We start from the raw sequence: 24122 nt of genomic DNA on the forward strand, positions 1-24122 counted from the left end.
GGGTAGTGGACAGAAGTATAAGTAAAATAAAACTAGTCCTGAGTTGTTACTGAGTGATGAGTGACAAGTTTATGGGTGGTCACAGATAACTATATATATGTTTTTTGGTATTTATTTTTCACTATGCTGGGTCTTCACTGATTTGCTTTGACTTTCTCTAGTGGTGAACGGGGGCACCTCTTCATTGCCAGCTTCTGGGCTTCTCACTGCGGTGGTTTCTCTTGTTCCAGAGCACGGTCTCCAGGAGCGAGGGCTTCAGTAGTTGTGGTGCACAGGCTCAACTGCTCTGCAGCACGGCTGAATCTTCCCAGACCAGGGATCGAACCCACGTTCGCTGCATTGGCAGGCAGAGTCTTATCCACTGCACCACTAGGGAAGTCCTGATAACTGTTATTTTTGAATTTGTTTAAAACTCTCCATCATCTTTAAAAATTAAAGTAAGAGTATATATAATCCAATCATACTTACAATATAAAGGACAAACTCTTTAAGAGAGGAGCATATATGGAGGAAAAGTGCTAGATTTCTCCAGAGAAATCACGCAGGAGAAACACTCTGAACTAAAACAATGGTAGTAAAGGAATTATAAGCACGGATTAAATCAGGGTTATTTCCTCAGGTCAGTAGCTAGGCTTCAAAGACATTAAAAGCCAAAAAAATTTGTTTTTTAACTAGAAAAAAGCTCCAAAGCTTTCAGTCTATATGCAAAGGAGACTATTTCCAAAAAATTAACAATCACTAAATTAAAATACATGTATTAGGCTACTGAGACTATCTATATTAAATAGTCCCTTGAATCACTATAGTAAAATTCACACGTCCAGTGAAGACCTTTCCTGCTTCAGAACTTCTTCTAATGCTGCTGTTTTCCTCTGAAATACCTATGGTTAGGTACTCATACTTGAGATGTAAAAGTATCCATATCCCCATAGAGGCTTCACAAAAATTAAATGAGTTATGGGTACATCATACGAAATGCTGGGCTGGATGACTCACAAGCTGGAATCAAGATTGTTGGGAAAAATATCAACAATCTCAGATATACAGATGATATCACTTTAATGGCAGAAAGTGAAGAACTAAAGAGTCTCTTAATGAAAGAGGAGAGTGAAAATTTTGGCTTAAAACTCAACATTCAAAAAATGAAGATCATGGTTATCTGGTCATATCATTTCATGGCAAATAGATGGGGGAAAATTGGAAACAGTGACAAATTTCATATTACTGGGCTCCAAAATTAACATGGACAGTGACTGCAGCCACAAAATTAAAAGACTTGCTCCTTGGAAGAAAACCTATGACAAACCTAGACTGTGTATTAAAAAGCAGAGATATCACTCTGCCAACAAAGGTCCATATAGTGAAAGCTTTGGTTTTTCCAGTAGTCATGTATGGATGTGAGAGTTGGACCATAAAGAAGGCTGAACACTAAAGAATTAATGCTTTCCAACTGTGGTACCGGAGAAAACTTGGGAGTCCCTAGGACAGCAAGGAAATCAACCCTGAAATATTCACTGTAAGGACTAATGCTGAAGCTCCGATACTTCAGCCACCTAATACAAACAGCTGACTCACTGGAAAAACCCTAATACTGGGCAAGATTGAGGGCAAGAGAAGGAGGTAACAGAGGATGAAATGGCTGGATGGCATCACTGACTCAATGGACATGAGTTTGAGCAAACCTTGGGAGATAGTGAAGGACACAGAAGCCTGGCGTGCTGCAGTTCATGGGGTTGCAGAGTCGGACACAACTTAGTGAGTGAAAACAAACAACAACCTATGCATTAACTTAAAATAATTCTTGGCTGGCATATAAAAACTGCTCAATAATTGCTTAGTGAAAGCTCACTATCTACAACGGTTTCCCATTATATTTATTTTCTCAACATCCTGTTAATTTCTGATTTATCACATTTTATTATATCTAGAGTACAATCTCCAACAGCAGCCAAGTTCCTTGCTTCATACATCATTATATATCCAGTATATAGCACAAAGTAACACTCAAATATATTCACTGAACAGTCATACTAGAATCAATAAACCCAAAGACTCAACATTTTTAGAAGAACCTACTGATCTCTTTAGAATCTACCAATGGGAAGGATGATAATAAACATTAACAAAAACAGGGAATAAAGGAGAATGATCAAGTTAAGTGCGCCTCGGTGGGGGGGAAGAGGCAGGCATTTGAGATGAAATAAATAATGGATGTATTGAATCTGAAGCAGAAAATTTACAGAGAAAGTTAGAAATATTTTTGAGATATCTGAAAGTCAAAGATACAGTAGTAACTAACAACATGGCTTCCAGAGGCAGCCTGCCTAGGTTTAAATTCCAGCTCTGCTACTCTTAGATTACTTAACCTCTGGGCCCAATAGCCTAGCATCAAACTAAACAAAATAACAACAAGAGAAACCAACTGTGCCCAACTCATTGGGTTTTAGGATTTAAGGACTAAATACTAAAGCACTGGAATAACACTTAGCAAAAGCAAGCAAGCAAGCAAACAAACAAAAAAAAACCCACTGTGTATTTCTGTAAAAAGAACCAGAAACCCAGGTAACAATAACTGAAACCAAAGTAGAAGAAACATATGAAGATGATAAGTAGATCAAAAGGAAAATAAGGGATTACAGAGTAGTGGCCAAAGAAAAGGATTTTGAGGAAGAACCGTCAACAGCAGAAAGTGCTGGCTAAGTACTTATGATCTGTGAGAAGGCAGAAAGATTTGGCAATTTGAAGGTCAACCACCGACAGAAAAAAGTGTCCTATTAAGCTCAGTCTGGAGTAATGAGACAATAGAGCAAAAAGATTATACAGGATTAAAAAGTAAATAGAGAAAAAGAATTATATATTAATGGTCCCCAAACTTTTTGTTTCCAAGACTTAAAAAACAGGGAGAATATGACATAAGATTATGGACTTTTAATTCTACCAAATAATTTTTTTTTTACTGTCACCATCATTTGAAATAGAAAAAGTGCATAACAGCAAGACTTTATGAAGGCTGAAACTCTCAATAAAAAGAGTACTTTAATGAAAAATCTCTATATTATTTTTTTGTAATTTCATAGATTGACAAAAATTTTGTAATAAAAAAGGAACAGGATTTGACTAGACTTGATTTGGATAGACTAACCAAAGGAAACTCTGACAATAATAGATTAGAAGAGAAACACCTACTGCCCCCAATTCAAAAGGAAGAAATCAAGTTATGTCTGAGAGAAATATCTCCTATTAAGATCTTTAAGTGGCAATATCTGTCTAGTTATCACAAATCTGTATGCCAGAGTATGCAAACACAAACGCTAAAAGTTTACATTTGCTAGAGAATTAGTAATTTTAGAAGACAAATACCAGGACTGTATTTTCTACCTATCACTTGTGTCGTAACTAGACCTACCCATGTCATGGGGGCTTAATAAACTCTTGAAACATACTGCAGTGGTGCTGTATGTTGTTGTTTAGTTGCTAAGTCACGTGTGACTCTTTGTAACCCCGCGGACAGTTTCCCACTAGGCTCCTCTGTCCATGGGATTTCCCAGGCAAGAATACTGGAGTAAGTTGCTATTTCCTTCTCCAGATGATCTTCCCCACCCAGGGATTGAACCCACGTCTCTATAGTAAATTGTAAGTCAGATTCTATTTCTACAAAAAATACCAAGACAATAAGAGCGGTTTCAAGAGTGGTGAGAAGACCAAAGTCTTTGGATTCAGATGAACCCAGATTCAAATCTGAGCTACAATACTTACGGCTAGCAAACAGTTACTTACATTGTTGAAGTGTGTCTCCTAATCTGTAAAACAGGAATGATATCGACCTCATCAGTTTAAAATACTGATGAAAGGGCAATTCCATTCTATATAATATGAACTGGCTGAATCCTAAAAACAGTCCATTTTTTTCAAGTCCTAGGCCAATTCAATCCAAATCTCTGGAAGATGAAACAGAGCCCTGCATATTAGGGGGGTTGGGGCAGGGGGGATTACCAGTGATTGTCAGTAGCACTCTCACTTAGAAATAACTGGAGCCTATTATACAGAGTGAAGTAAGCCAGAAAGAAAAATACCAATACAGTATACTAACGCATATATATGGAATTTAGAAAGATGGTAACAATAACCCTGTATACAAGACAGCAAAAGAGACACTGATGTGCAGAACAGTCTTTTGGACTCTGGGAGAGGGAGAGGGTGGGATGATTTGGGAGAATGGCATTGAAATATGTATAATATCATATATGAAACGAGTTGCCAGTCCAGGTTCGATGCATGATACTGGATGCTTGGGGCTGGTGCACTGGGACGACCCAGAGAGATGGTATGGGAAGGGAGGAGGGAGGAGGGTTCAGGATGGGGAACACATGTATACCTGTGGCAGATTCATTTTGATATATGGCAAAACAAATACAATATTGTAAAGTTAAATAAAATAAAATTAAAAAAAAAAAGAAAAGAAATCACTGTCCTGGAGCCTTATTAACGTAACAAAGTTTTTACCTGAGTCCCAGGTAAGGAACCGTCACAAAAATAAGAGTTTTAAGACATTCTTTGCTTTAGTTCCAATCTTCTAAGAAAGAACTTTATCCAAAATTCCTTTTACAGAAAAGAGAACCATACTGCAAAGTTTTAGTTTAAAAACCTTTCCAAAGCCAGGAAAAATAAAATCCACATTGAAAATTTACATCAAAAGGAAGTATACCTTAGCCTCTTTGTAGTCATTATTGAACAGTTTTAGTACTAAACACTTTAAGTAATGTATAGATGAACAGTATACTCAAGGCTGTATACCAAATGATATGCAAGTTATTTTACTTCTATGTTATCTTTCTTAAATTAAGTCTAAGTTTACAGTTTAAATGTATTCATGCTTCACGTAAACTCTCCCAATACATTTTTCATACATTTTAAAATGGACATCTCACAAGCATTCTTACTAAAGACTTTAGACATGTAAAACAAATTCAATATTCTAAATTAACTACGTAGCCCAATAAAACATAGAGAAATATATAGAACAAAAACACACAATCATGAACATTTTGTTCCAAAAGAATCAGTGTGAAATAATAAAAATTTCTAAAGGGGAAAAAAAAAACAAAGAGTCTAGATAAACACCGAAGAACTTCTTCGAAGTAAGTAAACAAAAAGTTTAAAATGGCTATATCCGAACTAATGTGCCAACAACAGTAGATAGGCTGAAAGCAAGCAAGCAAAACAAATTTTCCTTAAAAGACTTCTGTCGAGAGGAGAATTAGAAGGCAAACCAAAAGCTAAGGTAAACAATATAGATCTCAAGTGGCATAGATTTTACTAATTCAGACACAAGTAAGACATTTTGTGAAGCTTACCAATGACTAATACATTTACTAACTTAGAAAGTGTTTAAATTAAACCTTTTCCACAACAGTACAAAGGTTATAAACACTGTATTAGGGACTGGTGAAGTATTATTTAGTGAGCCTAGGCTTCAATGCATTTGTAAATGCAGTTTTCAAAAATAAATGCCTCACACTGAATATTAAGTTTGCACATGGTGTAATACAAAGTTGTTCATCAAGAGAACTTTGTATGTCCCAGATATTTTAAAGCAGAGCACACACAAAAGGAACAACACTTGACATGTTAATATTTTTTAAAAGCCCAATAGTATATCAAAGCACTAAAACACTGAATTGCCAACCTGATAAAGTGAATTCACTTTTTGATAAGTGTCAAAATATCTGCTTTTTTACTTTTTAAAAGTTTGACTTTCCCCACTTTGTAGAGACAAAAAGTCGACTGGTTCAATATCAAACTGAAGATGTATTTGTTTGAGGACAACCCTTTTAAGCTAATTCAATCTTCTTTCAACACTACATTTCCCTAATCATTCACCCCAGACATATATGACATGTATATCAGCGAACAATACCACATACACTCTAAATATACAGCAGTCTGAAGAACAGGTGCAGCACTATTTACATGCATGCTTTTTTCCTTCTAAGCCTAAATTTGCCTTGGAAAGTGATTTTAAAATAAACACAAACATGCGAAAGAGGTGAACAATCCTTTTAAATGTAGCTCTTCTGAAATCCAAGACATAAGCCCTTAAACTACCAACATCTTCCAAAAGTTAGGTGAACCAGTATCTCAAAAGTTTCACCTTAAGACCGGGTCCGGCTCAATTATGAAGGTTCCTAAGGATATTTAACTCTGCTTCCCCTGTGCGAGCTGGTAATATGAAACAAAAACGTTTTACTCCAAACTAACATTAAATCTTTTCTCAATCGTTTCCTGAAGACGGCACAGATAGTCTGGTTTGGCTTTTCGTGTGTAAAGACGGGAATTGAGGAGGGGAAGACCTGCTGAAGAGTACTCTAAAAGTACAGAGCAGCGTTGATGAGTCAGTCACTAAGGACGAACTCAAAGAGAATCGAAGTGAATAAGGCAGCATCCCAGGTAAAAAGGTACTTAAAAGTTGGCGGTAGGAAATGAAAACTTCATCGGTCAGCCGCAAGCCATTGTGAGCGGCAGCAGCCCTGGAAAGAAGCGTGGCTGTCAAAGAGTAAGGGCTCCCAACTCCGGGGGAGGGGGGCAGTCACGCCAAATCGGAAACAGGGGGGTGATTCGGGAAAAGGTGGTAAAATCCCCAACCCAGTCCCTCTCCTCGGGTTCTCCATCTTAAGAGGCATAAACAGGAGCCAGCGCAGTGCCCGACAGCCCCACGCCGGATTCTCCCACAGAGAGAAACTCGGCCCCAAACCCCGGAGGCCCGCGCAGAACGCCTCCGGAGGAGCCCCCGCAGACGCCATACTAAAAGCCAAAATGGCTGCCCCAAGGAAGCCCGCACCGCGCAGCCAGTGAGGTCTGGGTAACAAGCTTCTGCGGGAAAGGGGGAGGGGGGGTTCTAGGAAGAGCCGTCTCCAGGACTATCGCCCCCCGAGCCGCACAGGTAGGTTCCTCTCGGTCTCCCAAGGCCTCGAGTTCCGAATGAGGGGAGTCCCGGCCCCACCCCCCCACCCCCGGCCGGGAACCCAGCCGCCGCAGCCGTCCCGCATACCGACCCCAGCGAGGTACCTGTAGTTCGGCCCGCTCCACCTCCCAGTGCGCCCGCTCCATCTCGAACCGAGCCCACTCGTGCTGGATGTAGTGCAGGATCCCTGGGATAGTGTATTGCTGCGGCCGGGACAGCTCGGGGCCTGCCGCGGGACCCGCTCCCTCGGTGGCCGGAGGACCCCCGCCGCCCGCCGCTCCATTCCCCCCTGGCGAAAGGCTCATGTTCCCCCCGGGTCCTTGCTGCTGCCGTGGAGGGGACGCCATCGCCGGGCCGCCACCACCGCCTCCGGCGAGCTCGTCCATTGTGTGTGGGGCCCCGGCCGGGGTGCAGGGCGAGACGCCGACGGCTGGGGGAAGGGCCGGAGAGGGTGGCCCCGCGCTAGCGGCGGGGCGGAGGCCGGCAGAGAGAGGGGCAGGGAGGGGGTCGTTGCTGTATGCCTGCCGTGGGTCAGAGCAGGGAGCTGCCGGCCGCCGCCATTACAGTCCCTCCTCCATCTGCCCGTCTCACTCACTCACTTTAGGGGAAGGGGGGGCCGCGACGGGAGTGGGAAGCGGGGGCAGGGTTGGGAAGGGGATAGACGTAGGACCGCCGCTCCCGCGCAGCATGCTGGGTAGAGAACGCCGATGCCGCCGCTCGCCTACTAGCCAAATAGAGTCCGGCCTCACCCTACGCAGGCGTACTGAGGACGCAGTCGGCCTGCCGTTAGAGGCGGAGAAAGAGCTTGGCCCCGCCCCTAGGCCAGCCCCCAGGCTCGCCGGAGGTGTCTGGTGGCCGGGACCGGATTGTGGGTCACCGACTCAGACATTTGGGAGGGAGTCGGTTTCTGCCTTCCCAGGAGTGGGTTTCCCTCGTTCAGTCAACCCCCTCAGCGCCGTTTCCCACTCGAGTCTCAGCGGCGCTCCTGCCTTCGGAGTTGGGTTTTAACCTGAGTGGTCCTTCTAGCCGGCCGCAGCCGGTCCCGGATTCTTGACGTTTCTTTTGCATTCCTTGCGTGTTTCTGGCAGTCCCAGAGGATCGGGCCTCTTTCTCTGCTTGTCACCCGCTCTTTCTCTGGTTTCCTAGCACCAGTCAGTTCCTGGGGCTTTGGGAACGTTCTCTTTTGACAAATAGCCCAGATCCTCCAGGAAGTGAAGATTGATTCCCTGTCTCCGGGCTCTGGTTCCAAAGTCTGTGCTCCCAGTCGCAAGTTGCAACATGTACCACTTTGCCTCCCTGGTTTCCAATTCTGGGGTGGGTTGCGTTTGGGGCGTTTGAGAGAGGAGCAGGAGCGATTGTTTTCATTTTTCTCTTGGGAGAAGGGAAGGTGAAAAACTTTAGATCTTGATAATGGGTAGAGGGAGAAAGAAAACTTAAAGGAGGCTGATTAACAGACATTTTAGAAGTGAATGGGCTCACAAATACTGTCATACATAGCAGAATCTTTTTATTTATTTATTTATTTTAATTGGAGGCTAATTACTTTACAATATTGTAGTGGTTTTGCCATACATTGACATGAATCAGCCATGGGTGTACATATGTTCCCCATCCTGAGCCCCCTTCCCACCACCCTCCCCATCCCATCCCTCTGGGTCATCCCAGTTCACCAGCCCCAAGCACCCTGTCTCATGCATTGAACCTGGACTGGTGATCTGTTTCACATATGATAATATAGATGTTTCAATGCTATTCTCTCAAATCATCCCACCCTCGCCTTCTCCCACAGAGTCCAAAAGACTGTTCTATACATCTGTGTCTCTTTTGCTGTCTTGCATATAGGGTTGTCGTTGCCATCTTTCTAAATTTCATATATATGCGTTAGTATACTGTATTGGTGTTTTTCTTTCTGGCTTACTTCACTCTGTATAATAGGCTCCAGTTTCATCCACCTCATTAGAATTGATTCAAATGTATTCTTTTTAATGGCTGAGTAATATTCTATTGTGTATATGTACCAGGGCTTTCTTATCCATTCCTCTGCTGATGGACATCTAGGTTGCTTCCATGTCCAGGCTATTATAAACAGTTCATAGCAGAATCTTTGGATGGAAATCGAAAATAAGAGCATTGTGAAGACAAAATCCTAGATGAGTGGCTAAAAATGTTTTTCTTGGTTGTTTGAGTGAATATAATATACACATAAAAGACAAGGTTAATCTTTTTAAGTACCATAATATGTGTTTTTATGTGCTTAGGTTGCCAGGAAACATTCTTAATGAACTAGTAAGCTTCTAAAAGTTAATGTAGCTAATAATCATTTGGTTAAAAAATAGGACAAAAATATTTAACAATCTAAGAGAAAAGATTCATTAATTACAGCTGTGCCAGGAAATCACGTATAAAATTCACTGCATTAATTTTTTTTCTTCTCTACTGTCAATAAAATTTTCACGACCATTTAGAGTGTAATTCAGAGAGATAAAGTGATACATCTTGTTTTGTCATGTCTGCTTTACTGCTATTATTGTTTAATGGAAAGCAGATTGGACTTCTTACCCTTGCTGCCATATTTTATTTATATATGAAATAAGGTCTGAGATCACAGTATTGAGAACTATCTCTCCATTTTATAGCAACTAACATACAACCTGCTTATTCAATCTTGTTCTTTTTCAAGGGGCCTCATAGAAGGTAAAAAGTTTACAAACATTATACTGCCTCAAGACCTATTATACAACAAAAGGAATTTGTGAGAAGATGTGGCTGACCTCTCTTACATTGGCATCAAAAAACGAGGAATATACCCACTAACATTTCCTGATTTACATCAAGCTCAAATAAAGACTGGGTTTATATTTTTCCTCCTCACCCACCTTCAAAACAACAAACTTACTTCTATTACCCATCCTGTTAAGTGGCACTGCATTCAAACCTGAGGCCTGGCAGTCCTTCATTCTAGTACCTTCCAATCCCTTTCTCAGTATTATCTTATATCTCTCCCATTATCTTCATACATTGCCTTAATTTAAACCTTTCCACCTCTACTCTTTACCCGCTTTCCACTACCACTGATGTCTGAGTGATCTTCAAAAGGTAGGTCTGATCCTGTCATTCCCTGGTTACACTGCATTAATGATGACCAAATTTAGAATAAAGCCCAAATTTTAGCATAGCATATAAAAGTCCATCTTATTGCCTAATCTACCATCACATCATCATGGTACCCCATTCTTCTCTCCAGCTAAACTGCACCATTTTGAGTTCTGAAAATGTATTACACTGTTTCATTTCCAAGAATTTAATACATGCTGTACCCAACTGGCTTACCTTCCTGTCTTCCTTCAAAACTCAAATATTTCCTCCTCCAAGAAGCTTATTATTTAGAGACCCTATCTTAGTAATAGTATCCCATGCTGAACTCCTAATACTCACTACATTTATTTATTTTTTATTTTTTAAATTAATTTATTTTAATTGGAAGCTAATTACTTTACAATATTGTGGTGATTTTTGCTATACACTGACGTGAATCAGCCGTGGGTGTACATGTGTCCCCCATCCTGAACATCCCTCCCATCTCCCTCCTCATCCCATTCCTCTGGGTTGTGCCAGTGCACTGGCTTTGAGTCCCCTGTTTCAAGCATGGAAGTTGGACTGGTCATATGTTTTACATATTATAATATACGTGTTTCAATGCTATTCTCTCAAATCATCCCACCCTTGCCTTCTCCCTCAGAGTCCAAAAGTCTGTTCTTTGTGTCTCTTTTGAAGTCTTGCATATAGGGTCGTCGTTACCATCTTTCTAAATTCCATATATATATGCATTAATATACTGTATTGATGTTTTTCATTTTTACTTCACTGTGTATAATAGGCTCCAGTTTCATCCACCTGATTAGAACTGATTCAAATGCATTCTTTTAAATAGCTGAGTAATATTCCATTGTGTATATGTACCACAGCTTTCTTACCCATTCGTCTGCCGATGGACATCTAAGTTGCTTCCATGTCCTAGCTATTGTAAACAGTGCTTTGATGAACCTTGGGGTACATGTGTCTCTTTCAATTCCGGTTTCCTCAGTGTATATGCCCAGCAGTGGGATTACTGGGTCATATGGCAGTTCTATTTCCAGTTTTTTAAGGAATCTCCACACTGTTCTCCATAGTGGCTGTACTAGTTTGCATTCCCATCAACAGTGTAAGAGGGTTCCCTTTTCTCCACACCCTCTCCAGCCTTTATTGTTTGTAGACTTTTTGATAGCAGTCATTCTGACTGGTGTGAGATGGTACCTCATTGTGGTTTTGATTTACATTTCTCTGATAATGAGTGATGTTGAGCATCTTTTCATGTGTTAGCTATCTGTATGTCTTCTTTGGAGAAATGTCTGTTTAGTTCTTTGGCCCATTTTTTGACTAGATCGTTTATTTTTCTGGTATTGAGTTGCATGAGCTGCTTGTATATTTTTGAAATTAATTCTTTGTCAGTTGCTTCATTTGCTATTATTTTCTCCCACTCTGAAGGCTGTCTTTTCACCTTGCTTATAGTTTCCTTCGTAGTGCAAAAGCTTTTATGTTTAATTAGATCCCATTTGTTTATTTTTACTTTTATTTCCATTACTCTGGAAGATGGGTCATAGAGGATCTTGCTGTGATTTATGTCACAGAGTGTTTTGCCTATGTTTTCCTCTAGGAGTTTTATAGTTTCTGGTCTTGCATTTAAATTGTTAATCCATTTTGAGTTTATTTTTGTGTATTGTGTTAGAAAGTGTTCTAGTTTTATTATTTTATAGATGGTTGACCAGTTTTCCCAGCACCACTTGTTAAAGAGATTGTCTTTTCTCCATTTTATATTTTTGCCTCTTTTGTCAAAGATAAGGTGTCCATAGGTGCATGGATTTATCTCTGGGCTCTCTAGTTTGTTCCATTGATCTATATTTCTGTCTTTGTGCCAGTACCATACTGTCTTGATGACTGTAGCTTTGTAGTATAGTCTGAAATCAGGCAGGTTGATTCCTCCAGTTCCATTCTTCTTTCTCAAGATTGCTTTGGCTATTTGAAGTTGTTTGTATTTCCATACAAATTGTGAAGGTATTTGTTCTAGTTCTGTGAAAAATACCATTGGTAACTTGATCGGGATTGCATTAAATCTATAGATTGCTTTGGGTAGTATATTCATTTTCACTATATTGATTTTTCCAATCCATGAACATGGTACATTTCTCCATCTATTTGTGTCATCTTTGATTTCTTTCATCAGTGTTTTATAGTTTTCTATATATAGATCTTTTGTGTCTTTAGGTAGATTTATTCCTAAGTATTTTATTCTTTTCATTGCAATGGTGAATGGGATTGTTTCCTTAATTTCTATTTTCCCATTGTTAGTGTATAGGAATGCAAGCAATTTCTGTATTAATTTTATATCCTGCAACTTTACCATATTCATTGACTATCTCTAGTAATTTTCTGGTGGTATCTTTAGGGTTTTCTTTGTAGAGGATCATGTCATCTGCAAACAGTGAGAGTTTTACTCTTCTTTTCCTATCTGGATTCCTTTTATTCTTTTTCTTCTCTGATTGCTGTGGCTAGAACTTCCAAAAATATGTTGAATAGTAGTGGTGAGAGTGAGCACCCTTGTCTTGTTCCTGACTTTGGGGGAAATACTTTCAATTTTTCGCAATTGAGGATAATGTTTGCTGTGGGTTTATCACATATGGCTTTTATTATGTTGAGGTATGTTCCTTCTATGCCTGCTTTCTGGGGAGTTTTTATCATAAATGGGTGTTGAATTTTGCCAAAGGCTTTCTCTGCATCTATTGAGATAATCATATGGTTTTTATCCTTCAATTTGTTAGTGTACGTTGTGTTTAAGTTGTCTATATATGTATTCCTCAGTAACACTCATACTAAACACTGTGAAAGGAAGACCTGCACATACCAGGTACTATAAATCTTTACTTTTATATATATATATATTTTTTTTTTTTTTAATTTCTGAATTGGCTGCTATTTTTTAGATACTTTTGTTAGTCCTTGGTGATCACTGAGAATCAGACAGACATAATCTCTGCCTTCACAGACTTTCCAGTCTAGTTTTAGGTTGTTGATAATGGTACCCTCAGTACCTGGCACAGTGAAATCCCCAATAAATGTTTGACGAATAACGTAAATTCAGACTGGACTTATGTAAATATTTTTTCTTCACCTCAATCATTTTAATCAGTTTTGCTACCATTCTACCAATTGTCTCTTGAGGTTCAATGACCAGAACCGTCCTGAGTACTAGTAGTAAAAGGCACCAAAATCATCTCCTCTTTTGGGAAAATATATTTTACACCATTAAGTAATGCTCAAAATTCTCCAAGCCAGGCTTCAGCAATATGTGAACCGTGAACTTCCTGATGTTCAAGCTGGTTTTAGAAAAGGCAGAGGAACCAGAGATCAAATTGCCAACATCCGCTGGATCATGGAAAAAGCAAGAGAGTTCCAGAAAAACATCTATTTCTGCTTTATTGACTATGCCAAAGCCTTTGACTGTGTGGATCACAAGAAACTGTGGAAAATTCTGAAAGAGGTGGGAATACCAGACCACCTGACCTGCCTCTTGAGAAATCTGTATGCAGGTCAGGAAGCAACAGTTAGAACTGGACATGGAACAACAGACTGGTTCCAAATAGGAAAAGGAGTTCGTCAAGGCTGTATATTGTCACCCAGTTTATTTAACTTATATGCAGAGTACATCATGAGAAACGCTGGACTGAAAGAAACACAAACTGGAATCAAGATTGCCGGGAGAAATCTCGATAACCTCAGATATGCAGATGACACCACCCTTATGGCAGAAAGTGAAGAGGAACTCAAAAGCCTCTTGATGAAAGTGAAAGTGGAGAGTGAGAAAGTTGGCTTAAAGCTCAACATTCAGAAAACGAAGATCATGGCATCAGGTCCCACCACTTCATGGGAAATGGATGAGGAAACAGTGGAAACAGTGTCAGACTTTATTTTTCTGGGCTCCAAAAAAACTACAGATGGCGACTGCAGCCATGAAATTAAAAGACGCTTGCTCCTTGGAAGGAAAGTTATGACCAACCTAGATAGCATATTCAAAAGCAGAGACATTACTTTGCCAACAAAGGTCCGTCTAGTCAAGGCTATGGTTTTTCCTGTGGTCATGTGTGGATGTGAGAGTTGGACTGTGAAGAAGGCTGAGCGCTGAAGAATTAATGCTTTTGAACTGTGGTGTTGGAGAAGACTCTTGAGAGTCCCTTGGACTGCAAGGAGATCCAACCAGTCCATTCTGAAGGAGATCAGCCCTGGGATTTCTTTGGAAGGAATGATGCTAAAGCTGAAACTCCAGTACTTTGGCCACCTCATGGGAAGAGTTGACTCATTGGTAAAGACTCTGATGCTGGGAGGGATTGGGAGCAGTAGGAGAAGGGGACGACAGAGGATGAGATGGCTGGATGGCATCACTGACTCGATGGACGTGAGTCTGAGTGAACTCCGGGAGTTGGTGATGGACAGGGAGGCCTGGCGTGCTGCGATTCATGGGGTTGCAAAGAGTCGGACACGACTGAGCGACTGATCTGATCTGATCTGATCTGATTGTGCTTTGTGTACATGACTCCTGTTGACACTGCAGCAAGCTCCTAGAATCTTGGCCTCTGTAGGTAATAAGCTTTCCCAAATTCACCTACAACTCACCTGACTGGAATGTTCTCCCTAAACTGTGGCTGAGTCATTTCCTGTCTTCAGTATCAACCTTTGAAACTTGCTATATGTTGTATCATTTCATCAGTCTTGATCATCCCTCCTCCACTCCCATTGATTCTCCCAGTTTCAGTATACAGCTGCTGATTTTCAAGAATGGCTGCCTATTTATGTCTTTAGTCAATTTTGAATTTTAAGGGTCTTTTTTCCCCACTAGCTAATCTTAGACACCTGTGTGCTTATTACATCTGACCCAAAAGAGATTTGTCATATTAATATTTCATGTGCATATATCAGCAAAAGTATGTTAAGGAATTCTGGCTTTTAAAAAAGTCATAGTGGCTTACACTCAGATACCTTCTCCCTAATTACTGCAATACCTGATATACAAAGTATTTTGTCCCTGACTTGGAGAACTGTATAACCTCCTGTAGTTACTGACCTTAACATCCAGTTTCATGCCTTGCTGACTATGTACCTGACATCCCTCTAACAAAGAGCTCAGACTGGTTCACAGTCACTGGTCTAGTCATCTTTTTCCATCATCTGAAAAGATTGTGACAATATTCTTATCTCCATGAAGAGAGAAAGCGGAAATCAGAGTTCTGGGTCACTTCCGCAGCTCTTGGTAGAATAGGAAGTGTTTCTACTCTTAGATCAGTGAGTGTACATGTTTATTTGAAAAAAATAAAGTTTTCTTTCACAGTTCTGCCTCCTCCTGTCTTGTCAGTGGATTCAATATTTACTATTTCTGGCTCACAAATTATTTGCACTTTTGAAATCACTTTTAAGGTAGTTTGGGGGTGATTCAGTCACTTGGGAAAATTGTATAGTATTTACATCTATAAATATAGACAACAAACTAGTATTAGAGCCTAGAGAAAGATCTTTGAGAAAAAAGTTGACATGTGTTCCAAAAGCAAAAGAGCAAACTGCAATGCAGAAGTAACAGAAAAGAAGGCAGCTTTGACCTGCACCGTGGTTTAACCTGCAGAATAAGATCAGATACCTACTTCTCATTAAAGCTGCTGCCTGTGGCTAGGAAAAGTATAAAAATATATGTACAGTACTTGAACTATTCAAATAGTGTATTGTGTGGAAAAGAAAAGGCAAAGCATCTTCGCAGATTATAGAAAGATAGGCATCAAAATGAGGAAATTCAGCATGCCATATAAAATTCCAATTCAGGTTCATCCCTGAATTGTCTCCCGGGTAATATGAGTCAGAAGGCAGTAGGCTGTGATAATACTGTATAATAGCTAACTCACAGAGATGTCAAAACTGCAGGGAAAAAAAAGGATTGCCAAGAACCCAGTTCCTCCTAAACGTTGGCTTAAAATGAACGACCAGGTCTGTAAACATGAGAACCAAATGACAGGAAAATGTGACAATAGGACATTGCCAAAACTTTCCTCAGTAATAATTTAACAGTCTTGGAAATGTGGTGTGTCTCCTGTGGCGGCAGCGGGGAGAAGGTTCAGAAGAATAGTACCAGACACGGACACCTTGCCTGGGCAATCTCTGCTGAAGATAGTGTTTTCTTTGGAAAATATTTTAAATTTGGCAAACATTCACAGAAACTGGTTTTTTTTTATAACAACACATTTTAAAAGATGGTAACCTCTAGTTTTGTCTATTAATAGACCAACCTAAAGTACATGACAATTATCCTACAAAAAAAGATTCAAGAATTCCTTTGAGCATATTAAAATAACTCCTCTTCCTCCTTTTGTATTACAGCTTTCAATATAGTAATTGGATATTATAAATTGTATTGTGTGTAGACTTTTTTATTTAACTTTTTAATTTTGGATTCAGTCATGCAAAAATAGAAAAAAGTCTAATAAAATGCCATTTTCAACAATTAGCAATATTTTGCCATTTGTATTTCACCTATTCCACTTTTTTTTTTCTGAGTGAGAAATTTTTTTGACTATTAGAAAAGTTTAACAAAAAAGTTTACTGTGAAAATATACACTGCTTGATTTTTATATGGTAGTAAGTCCAGCCCTTTAGAGACAGGACATGTGGAAGCAGTTGATTTCCTTGATACACACAACCTCTGTGTGTTATACAGAGTTATACAGTGTTATATATGTGAATTATACTCATTCCAAGGTTTCTAAAAATGATGAGACAAGTTTCTTACATTACTGCCATTCCACTATGGTTCTGTCACTTGCCAGTTGCCATCTCCACACATGCATATATTGCATGATTCATAAAGGAATCAAATCCCCAAAGACTTCTTGGACATGTCCATCACCATTTAATTTCAGTGATAACTTCTTGTCCATAAATTTTTTTCAACTCAAGAGGGTGAGCCTTGCTAATGGTGTATACTCAGCAAGCTCAAAGATACCCTGAAACGGAATTCACGGCCTCCCTCACACTCCTTCCCATGCCCAGCCCTGGGAATGTTTTAAAGTAAATGCCAAGCATCATTTTATTTCATTGGCATATATTTCTCCAAGTATTTTTAACACAGTAGGACCTTTGTTTTTTTCAACATGCCACAATACCATTATCACATCTTTAAAATTGTGATTCCATTATACAGTCTAATCCCTAGTCTATAGTTTCCCCGTTTTATCTTAAAAAAAATTTTTTTTTAAGTTGGTGGTTTCAAACTAGGATCCAAACAAAACCTACATATTTCCTTTATTTACTGTATCTTTAGGGGTTTTTTGTTTTTTTTTTTTGGATTTGTCTTCCTCTCAGCCCCACATCATCGTATCATTTATTTGTTGAAGGGATGAGATTATTTATCCTGTAGAATTTCCCACATTTGGCTGATTGCATTTTTATTGTATTATTTAGCATATTCCTTTCTCCTCCATATTGTCCGTAAGCTGGAAGTTAGGTCTAGAGACTGGGTTTGGTTCAGGTTTTAATATTTGGGGATGAAAGTACTTCTCTACTGGGGCTGCAGTGTACTTTCTGTTGCACCGTAGCAGGCAGCACAGAATGCCCAGTTGTCTCAATTTTACTACTGTAATGTACTAAACTTGATCAGCCTGATCTAGCTATTGTCAGTGTTAGCTGAACTAGCTAACTGTCTTTTGAAACATTTTATCGTGTTCTACTCCAACGGTTTCTGCTCAGTATGGTGTCTGTCTTTCTATAAAAGAGCTTCCCCTGGATGTTGCTGAGCCTCCAGGATCCTGGATGGGACCTTTCCTTGAACTCATTGGCAAAAGAGGGGCTTCCCTGGTGGCTCAGTGATAGTCTGCCTGCAATGCAGGAGGTATAGGTTTGATCCCTGGGTCAGGAAGATCCCCTGGAAAAGGGAACGCGGCCCACTTCAGTATTCTTTCCTGGGAAATCCCATAGAGAGAGGGGCCTGGCAGGCTACAGTCCATGGGGTTGCAAAGAGTTGGACTTGACTTAGCACTAAACCACCACCACCACCATTGGCAAGAGAGATCCTCCAAGTTCTCAGTGTGGTACTCAGATTCTCTCCTGGGGTTCTCACTTCAAGCAGGGGAGGGGGTCACCCTTCCTTTCAATGGTGACTTGGTACTGGGCTCCTTGGCTATTTTGACTGTTGTTATTGTTTAGTTGCTAAGTTGTGTCTGACTCCTTTGTGACCCCATGGACTTGTAGCCCCACCAGGGTCCTCTGTCCAAGGAAAAAGTGTCCAGGTTTCTCTGTCCAGGCAAAAATACTATAGTGGGTTGCCATTTCCTTGATCTTCCCCACCCAGGAATTGAAACCCCATCTCCTGCATTGGCAGATGGATTCTTTACCACTTAGCCACCTGGGAAGCCTCTTTTGACCCTTAACAAGACCACATTTTCAGACCTCCACTTCTGCCATTAAAATAGCACAGCTGTGGTCTCCTCATTCTAGTGTTAAGAGTAGATAGTGTTCCAGAGGTCCAGGGGATGTTTTTCACTTGGTTTTTGGTAAAGATATTGCTGTACAGGTTTTTCTTTTTTTGCATTCTTCTTGGCTCTTACTGTTTTCTGTGAGAAGATCCTAGGAACTTCCAAAACTGCTCTGCTACTGTTTGCTCTCCCTCACTTCTCTGCACTCTTGGTGTTTCAAAGTTTAAGTTGCCTTCTAGTTGACCTACATTTATTTATCAGATTCCTGCTATTGAAATAGCTCATTTGACTTCTGTTAAAATAACTGTGACTTTTCCAAGTCTTAGATGTGCGATATAAGCCAGTATAAATTTAAGTGTGAATATCCACTGGAAACGGTTGGGAGGCTCTCATCTGACAGCTTTAATCTCTTGTTTACATTTTTGGCCAGGAGTATACCATGTTGCTCTACTTTGTTGTGAAGTTCAGAAAAGCAAAAAGTGACGCTGGGTAAAGGGCCACCAGGCAGGCCACCTGAAAGGCTCTCTGTTTACCCTGACATCTGATCTGAACAAGAATGATACTAAATTCAAATACATGTCTGCAAACTTATCCTGGACAGCATTTGCGAGGTTTATTTTATTTATTGGAAGTAGAAAGGGAGGTTAGCTGAACTCACTAGGAGAATAAGTCAGAAGAATTTTGGAAGTTGAGGTCTAATCACAAATGTTAAACACACTGTTACAAATGCAGCAGCAGGAGCTTTATTGTCTTAAAGTTGTACATTATCTGATTGAGCCACTTCTCAGACTTTAAGCTGCATGTTGAGATCAACTAAGAACAAATTGTCTGTTAGAATTACAATTACCTTTTGTGATATGCTCTGGAGTCAAGATGAAAACTGCCAAGATATGCATATTAACAAGTGAAAGCTTTTGAATAGAAGATACAGCTGGGTAGAACTTGATTTACGGTGGTGAATGGGGAGTGAAATTGCGCGTCCATGGTCACAATAATAGCTGTCACTGAATCACTGGAGTCTTGAGGCAAACCTGGAGATACAGAACAGTGAGTGAGAACACAGATGCTGGAGCCCAGCTAACATGATTGGGTTCTTCCTCAGCCATTTTACTTTGTGACCTTTGGCGAGTGACTAAGTTTTCACGTCTGTGAAGTGGAGATAAAAACATTCCCTAACTCATAAAGCTATTATGCGCATTAAATGAATATAGGTAAAGTATTCAAAATAGCACTTGTCTGATTGGTAAACACTGTGTAAGTGTTTTCTATTATTATTATCTGTCTTCAAGAGTAGTTTTATTGGGTTATTAGCACATTTTATCAGAAAGGGTGAATAATGCCTCTCAGGTTATAGCAGTGGAGTTCTTTCATGACCACCATCAAATATTGGGATCATTAATTACTTACTTGAATTAGAGTTAGTTGTGGCCATGTAACTAACAAAAAAGATGGATTCTGTTGGTTGAGTAAACTGATCCCCAAATTTAAGTTTAATACAGCCATTTTTATGTTTCATTGTTTCTTTCAAAGTGATTATCTGCAAAATGGAGCCATAATTCTCTAGCGATATCCTTAGGACTAAAAAATGTTCATGTAACTTTTAATAGTGCTTCATTTTAACTTAGGACACACTTTAATTAAGATCTTAATAATGTGAGTGTACAAATGTAGTTTTATAGTATTGTTTTCTTACATATTTTTAAGGAAAATATCCACATCGTTACGAATTTGCTCCCCCCATGTAATGTGAACATTAGAGTAAAAGACTTTATAATGTTGAAACAAATTAATTGCAGATAAATTAATGGAGTGATGATTTTATAGAAACATTTTCCATAATTTGAGTTTTGCACTTTAATTTATAATTGTCTTTTCTATAGACTTAATAAGTTGTATTAAGTTCTATTAAGAACTATTAATAGACATTTTTCTTTTTCTTTCCTTTTTTTTTTGGCTGCATGGCATGTAGGATCCTATTTCCCTAATCAGGAATTGAACCTGGGTCCCCGTAGGGCACATTGAACTTATGACTGCCAGGAAAGTTGATAGACATTTGTATAAAGTAAGATTCCTCGGTGTCCCAGTGGGGTTTTGTTTATTTGTTTGTTTCTTTTTTGACATAAAACTGTAGGAGCCATCAGCAAATCAAAATTTAATTCTCAAGTCCTTTAGTTTGATCTGAATTTAAAATATGTAACATTGTATTTGACCTTGTAAGGGTACTTACACACTTATCACTTGAACCCTAACACAGAATATTTGAGGGAAAAATGTGCAAGAATAATCTATCTGCGTATGTCTTTCACAGTTTTCATTGGAAATCAGATGTTTAACAAGGTTTAACAAACCTAATTTAAGAAATGCAGAGTTAAGTTTATCAAAATGCAGAACATCTTGTTAGAAGTATTTCCAATCTGAGAAATAACTTGATACACCATTTTATGGGAGTGGAAAATAATACATAGTATTCCAAATCCTGAAAGATGATGCTGTGAAAGTGCTGCACTCAATATGCCAGCAAATTTGGAAAACTCAGCAGTGGCCACAGGACTGGAAAAGGGCAGTTTTCATTCCAATCCCAAAGAAAGGCAATGCCAAAGAATGCTCAAACTACCGCACAATTGCACTCATCTCACACCCTAGTAAAGTAATGCTCAAAATTCTCCAAGCCAGGCTTCAGCAATATGTGAACCATGAACTTCCTGATGTTCAAGCTGGTTTCAGAAAAGGCAGAGGAACCAGAGATCAAATTGCCAACATCCGCTGGATCATGGAAAAAGCAAGAGAGTTCCAGAAAAACATCTATTTCTGCTTTATTGACTATGCCAAAGCCTTTGACTGTGTGGATCACAATAAACTGTGGACAATTCTGAAAGAGATGGGCATACCAGACCACCTGACCTGCCTCTTGAGAAATCTGTATGCAGGTCAGGAAGCAACAGTTAGAACTGGACATGGAACAACAGACTGGTTCCAAATAGGAAAAGGAGTTCGTCAAGGCTGTATATTGTCACCCAGTTTATTTAACTTATATGCAGAGTACATCATGAGAAACGCTGGACTGGAAGAAGCACAAGCTGGAATCAAGATTGCCGGGAGAAATCTCAATAACCTCAGATATGCAGATGACACCACCCTTATGGCAGAAAGTGAAGAGGAACTCAAAAGCCTCTTGATGAAAGTGAAAGTGGAGAGTGAGAAAGTTGGCTTAAAACTCAACATTCAGAAAACGAAGATCATGGCATCCGGTCCCACCACTTCATGGGAAATAGATGGGGAAACAGTGGAAACAGTGTCAGACTTTATTTTTCTGGGCTCCAAAATCACTGCGGATGGCGACTGCAGCCATGAAATTAAAAGACGCTTACTCCTTGGAAGAAAAGTTATGACCAACCTAGATAGCATATTGAAAAGCAGAGACATTCCTTTGCCAACAAAGGTTCGTCTAGTCAAGGCTATGGTTTTTCCTGTGGTCATGTGTGGATGTGAGAGTTGGACTGTGAAGAAGGCTGAGCGCTGAAGAATTGATGCTTTTGAACTGTGGTGTTGGAGAAGACTCTTGAGAGTCCCTTGGGCTGCAAGGAGATCCAACCAGTCCATTCTGAAGGAGATCAGCCCTGGGATTTCTTTGGAAGAAATGATGCTAAAGCTGAAACTCCAGTACTTTGGCCACCTCATGTGAAGAGTTGACTCATTGGAAAAGACTCTGATGCTGGGAGGGATTGGGAGCAGTAGGAGAAGGGGACGACAGAGGATGAGATGGCTGGATGGCATCACTGACTCGATGGATGTGAGTCTGAGTGAATTCTGGGAGTTGGTGATGGACAGGGAGGCCTGGTGTGCTGCGATTCATGGGGTCGCAAAGAGTTGGACGCGACTGATCTGATCTGATCTGATCTGAATCCTACTTCAGCCTGCTGGAGTTCCTCCTTACTGACACGTTGTTACATTACAGTATCAAATCCTGGAAGGAGCCTATCTGTAAGACCCCTAGACCTTTGCCTCCTCTCTAAAATTAAGATATTAAATGTATTTATTAATGAAAAAATTCTATGAAGATTTTTAGTTGCTAAGCACAAATACTTAATTTGAGTGGCTGATTTTAACCAAACAATTTGGAATAAGATTAACTACCAGAAGTACCTCTTCACTATTTCTAGCCCACGCCCATGTTTTGTCGAAGTAAACATCTATTTCCCTTTTTTAAAGTTATTTTAAATTTCAGAATAAGTTACCCTTAACATTAAAGCCAAAAAGAATATAATTTTAGAAGAAAAATTTTTATTTTGATTTTGAAGGATGCCTGTTGTTACTCCATTTTGTGTAGTAATGGGAAAGTTGAGTCCGGTTACTTACCTGAAAGCAACTTTTCTATTCTAAGAAGAGTGGAAGGTAAGATAACAACCACAAGAACAGACTATGATCTCCAGCCTTTAACATTTTGTTTCCTTAAACTTCGCAACTCCCACTACCACCAGATCCGATAGCACCTCCCTGGCAAATGACTAACAGTCTGTTCTCAGTTCCTCCATCCCCCACTCCACACACACACACATGACTAATGAATAAAAATAAAACAAGTACTTTCAAACGGACAATGTAATGGTCTATTTATAGTATATAAAGTCTTCATCCTTAGTTTTTGAAATATGGCTTTTCTCCCTTGCTTTAATCACATTGCTGTACAGATACCCCTTGATTTAGGATAGAAAGTCTGATACTTGAACATCTCCAAAAATACAACATCTGTCCTTTTTAGTGAAACTTTCAGCTTGTCTCAGCTTTTATTTATGTATGTGTTTTAAATGCGTGTGAAGTGGTCTCTTGTTGTGGTTTTAATTTGCGTTTTCCTAAGGATTAATCATGTTTATGTACAAAAAAACATGCTTATTTGGATTTTAAATTCTTAAACCAGAATTCAGTGAGACCTTTTTTTTTTTTTTTGGCCATGCTCCAGGGCATGCAGGATCTTAGTTCCCCTAATAGGGATTGAGCCTGTGCCCACTGCAGTGGAAGTGCAGAGTCTTAACCACTGGACCACCAGGGAAATTCTGGTAAGACTTTTTGATCAATTTACCAATATGGCTTTAGATCAAGATTTGAGAGTCACATGAAGCTTTAGAAAATTTTCAGATATACTACCAGGAAAATGGTAGACCAGACTATTAAGGTTTATTCTCAAAGTACTTTCATAATTTTTCTGCAAAATTGTCAGCTTCAGGGTTCCCACAAATCCTGAATTTGATTGAAATTTAACACTTTAAAATATTTTAATAATTTTAAAACTACTTAAGTAAAATAGCAGCCTGCAAGCAAAATAAGTCAAATGTGGTTGAAATATTTCTTGAGTGACCCATGGATTTAGCAGAAAGTGAAAGTTTCAGCTGAAGCTGCTGGAACATGCATTCTAAATCATAAAGGAGAGGTTTAGAGAGAGATAGGGAACAAGGAGGAGAATGGATGGAAAGAAAAGCAGATGGTGATGGATTTCTTGAAGGCAGATTTCCATAGTCTTAGAACTTCAGGAGGAAGACTATGCAACCTACACTGGGGAAGAAGTCTTGAGGAGGAAAAAGGGGGATTCTGTGCTTTACGTTTCCTTCATCTCTTTAAGTCCTTAC

The 24122-nt window shown here is 39.6% G+C and overlaps 2 protein-coding genes across 5 annotated transcripts in view; one reads left to right on the plus strand and one right to left on the minus strand.

Annotated features, from left to right (window-relative positions):
• STRN3 (striatin 3) overlaps nt 1-7712 on the minus strand; it is a 107460-nt gene extending 99748 nt beyond the window's left edge. The window contains exon 1 of one of the 4 annotated variants that reach the window (XM_027521396.1): nt 7066-7544. In XM_027521396.1, the coding sequence (XP_027377197.1) occupies nt 7066-7347 (282 nt within the window). In that variant the 5' untranslated portion in view covers nt 7348-7544. Of the gene's footprint in view, nt 1-7065 lie in introns of all 4 variants that reach the window. The other 3 variants (XM_027521400.1, XM_027521398.1, XM_027521399.1) reach the window with 3 other exon arrangements.
• The window catches only part of AP4S1 (adaptor related protein complex 4 subunit sigma 1), a 53857-nt gene continuing 36386 nt past the window's right edge, over nt 6652-24122 (plus strand). The window contains exon 1 of the mRNA XM_027521404.1: nt 6652-6940. The gene's annotated coding sequence lies outside the window, so the exon portion shown is untranslated. The remainder of the gene's footprint in view (nt 6941-24122) is intronic.

Source organism: Bos indicus x Bos taurus, chromosome 21 (genome assembly GCF_003369695.1).
Source record: "Bos indicus x Bos taurus breed Angus x Brahman F1 hybrid chromosome 21, Bos_hybrid_MaternalHap_v2.0, whole genome shotgun sequence".
In the NCBI taxonomy this organism is placed as follows: Eukaryota; Metazoa; Chordata; class Mammalia; order Artiodactyla; family Bovidae; genus Bos; species Bos indicus x Bos taurus.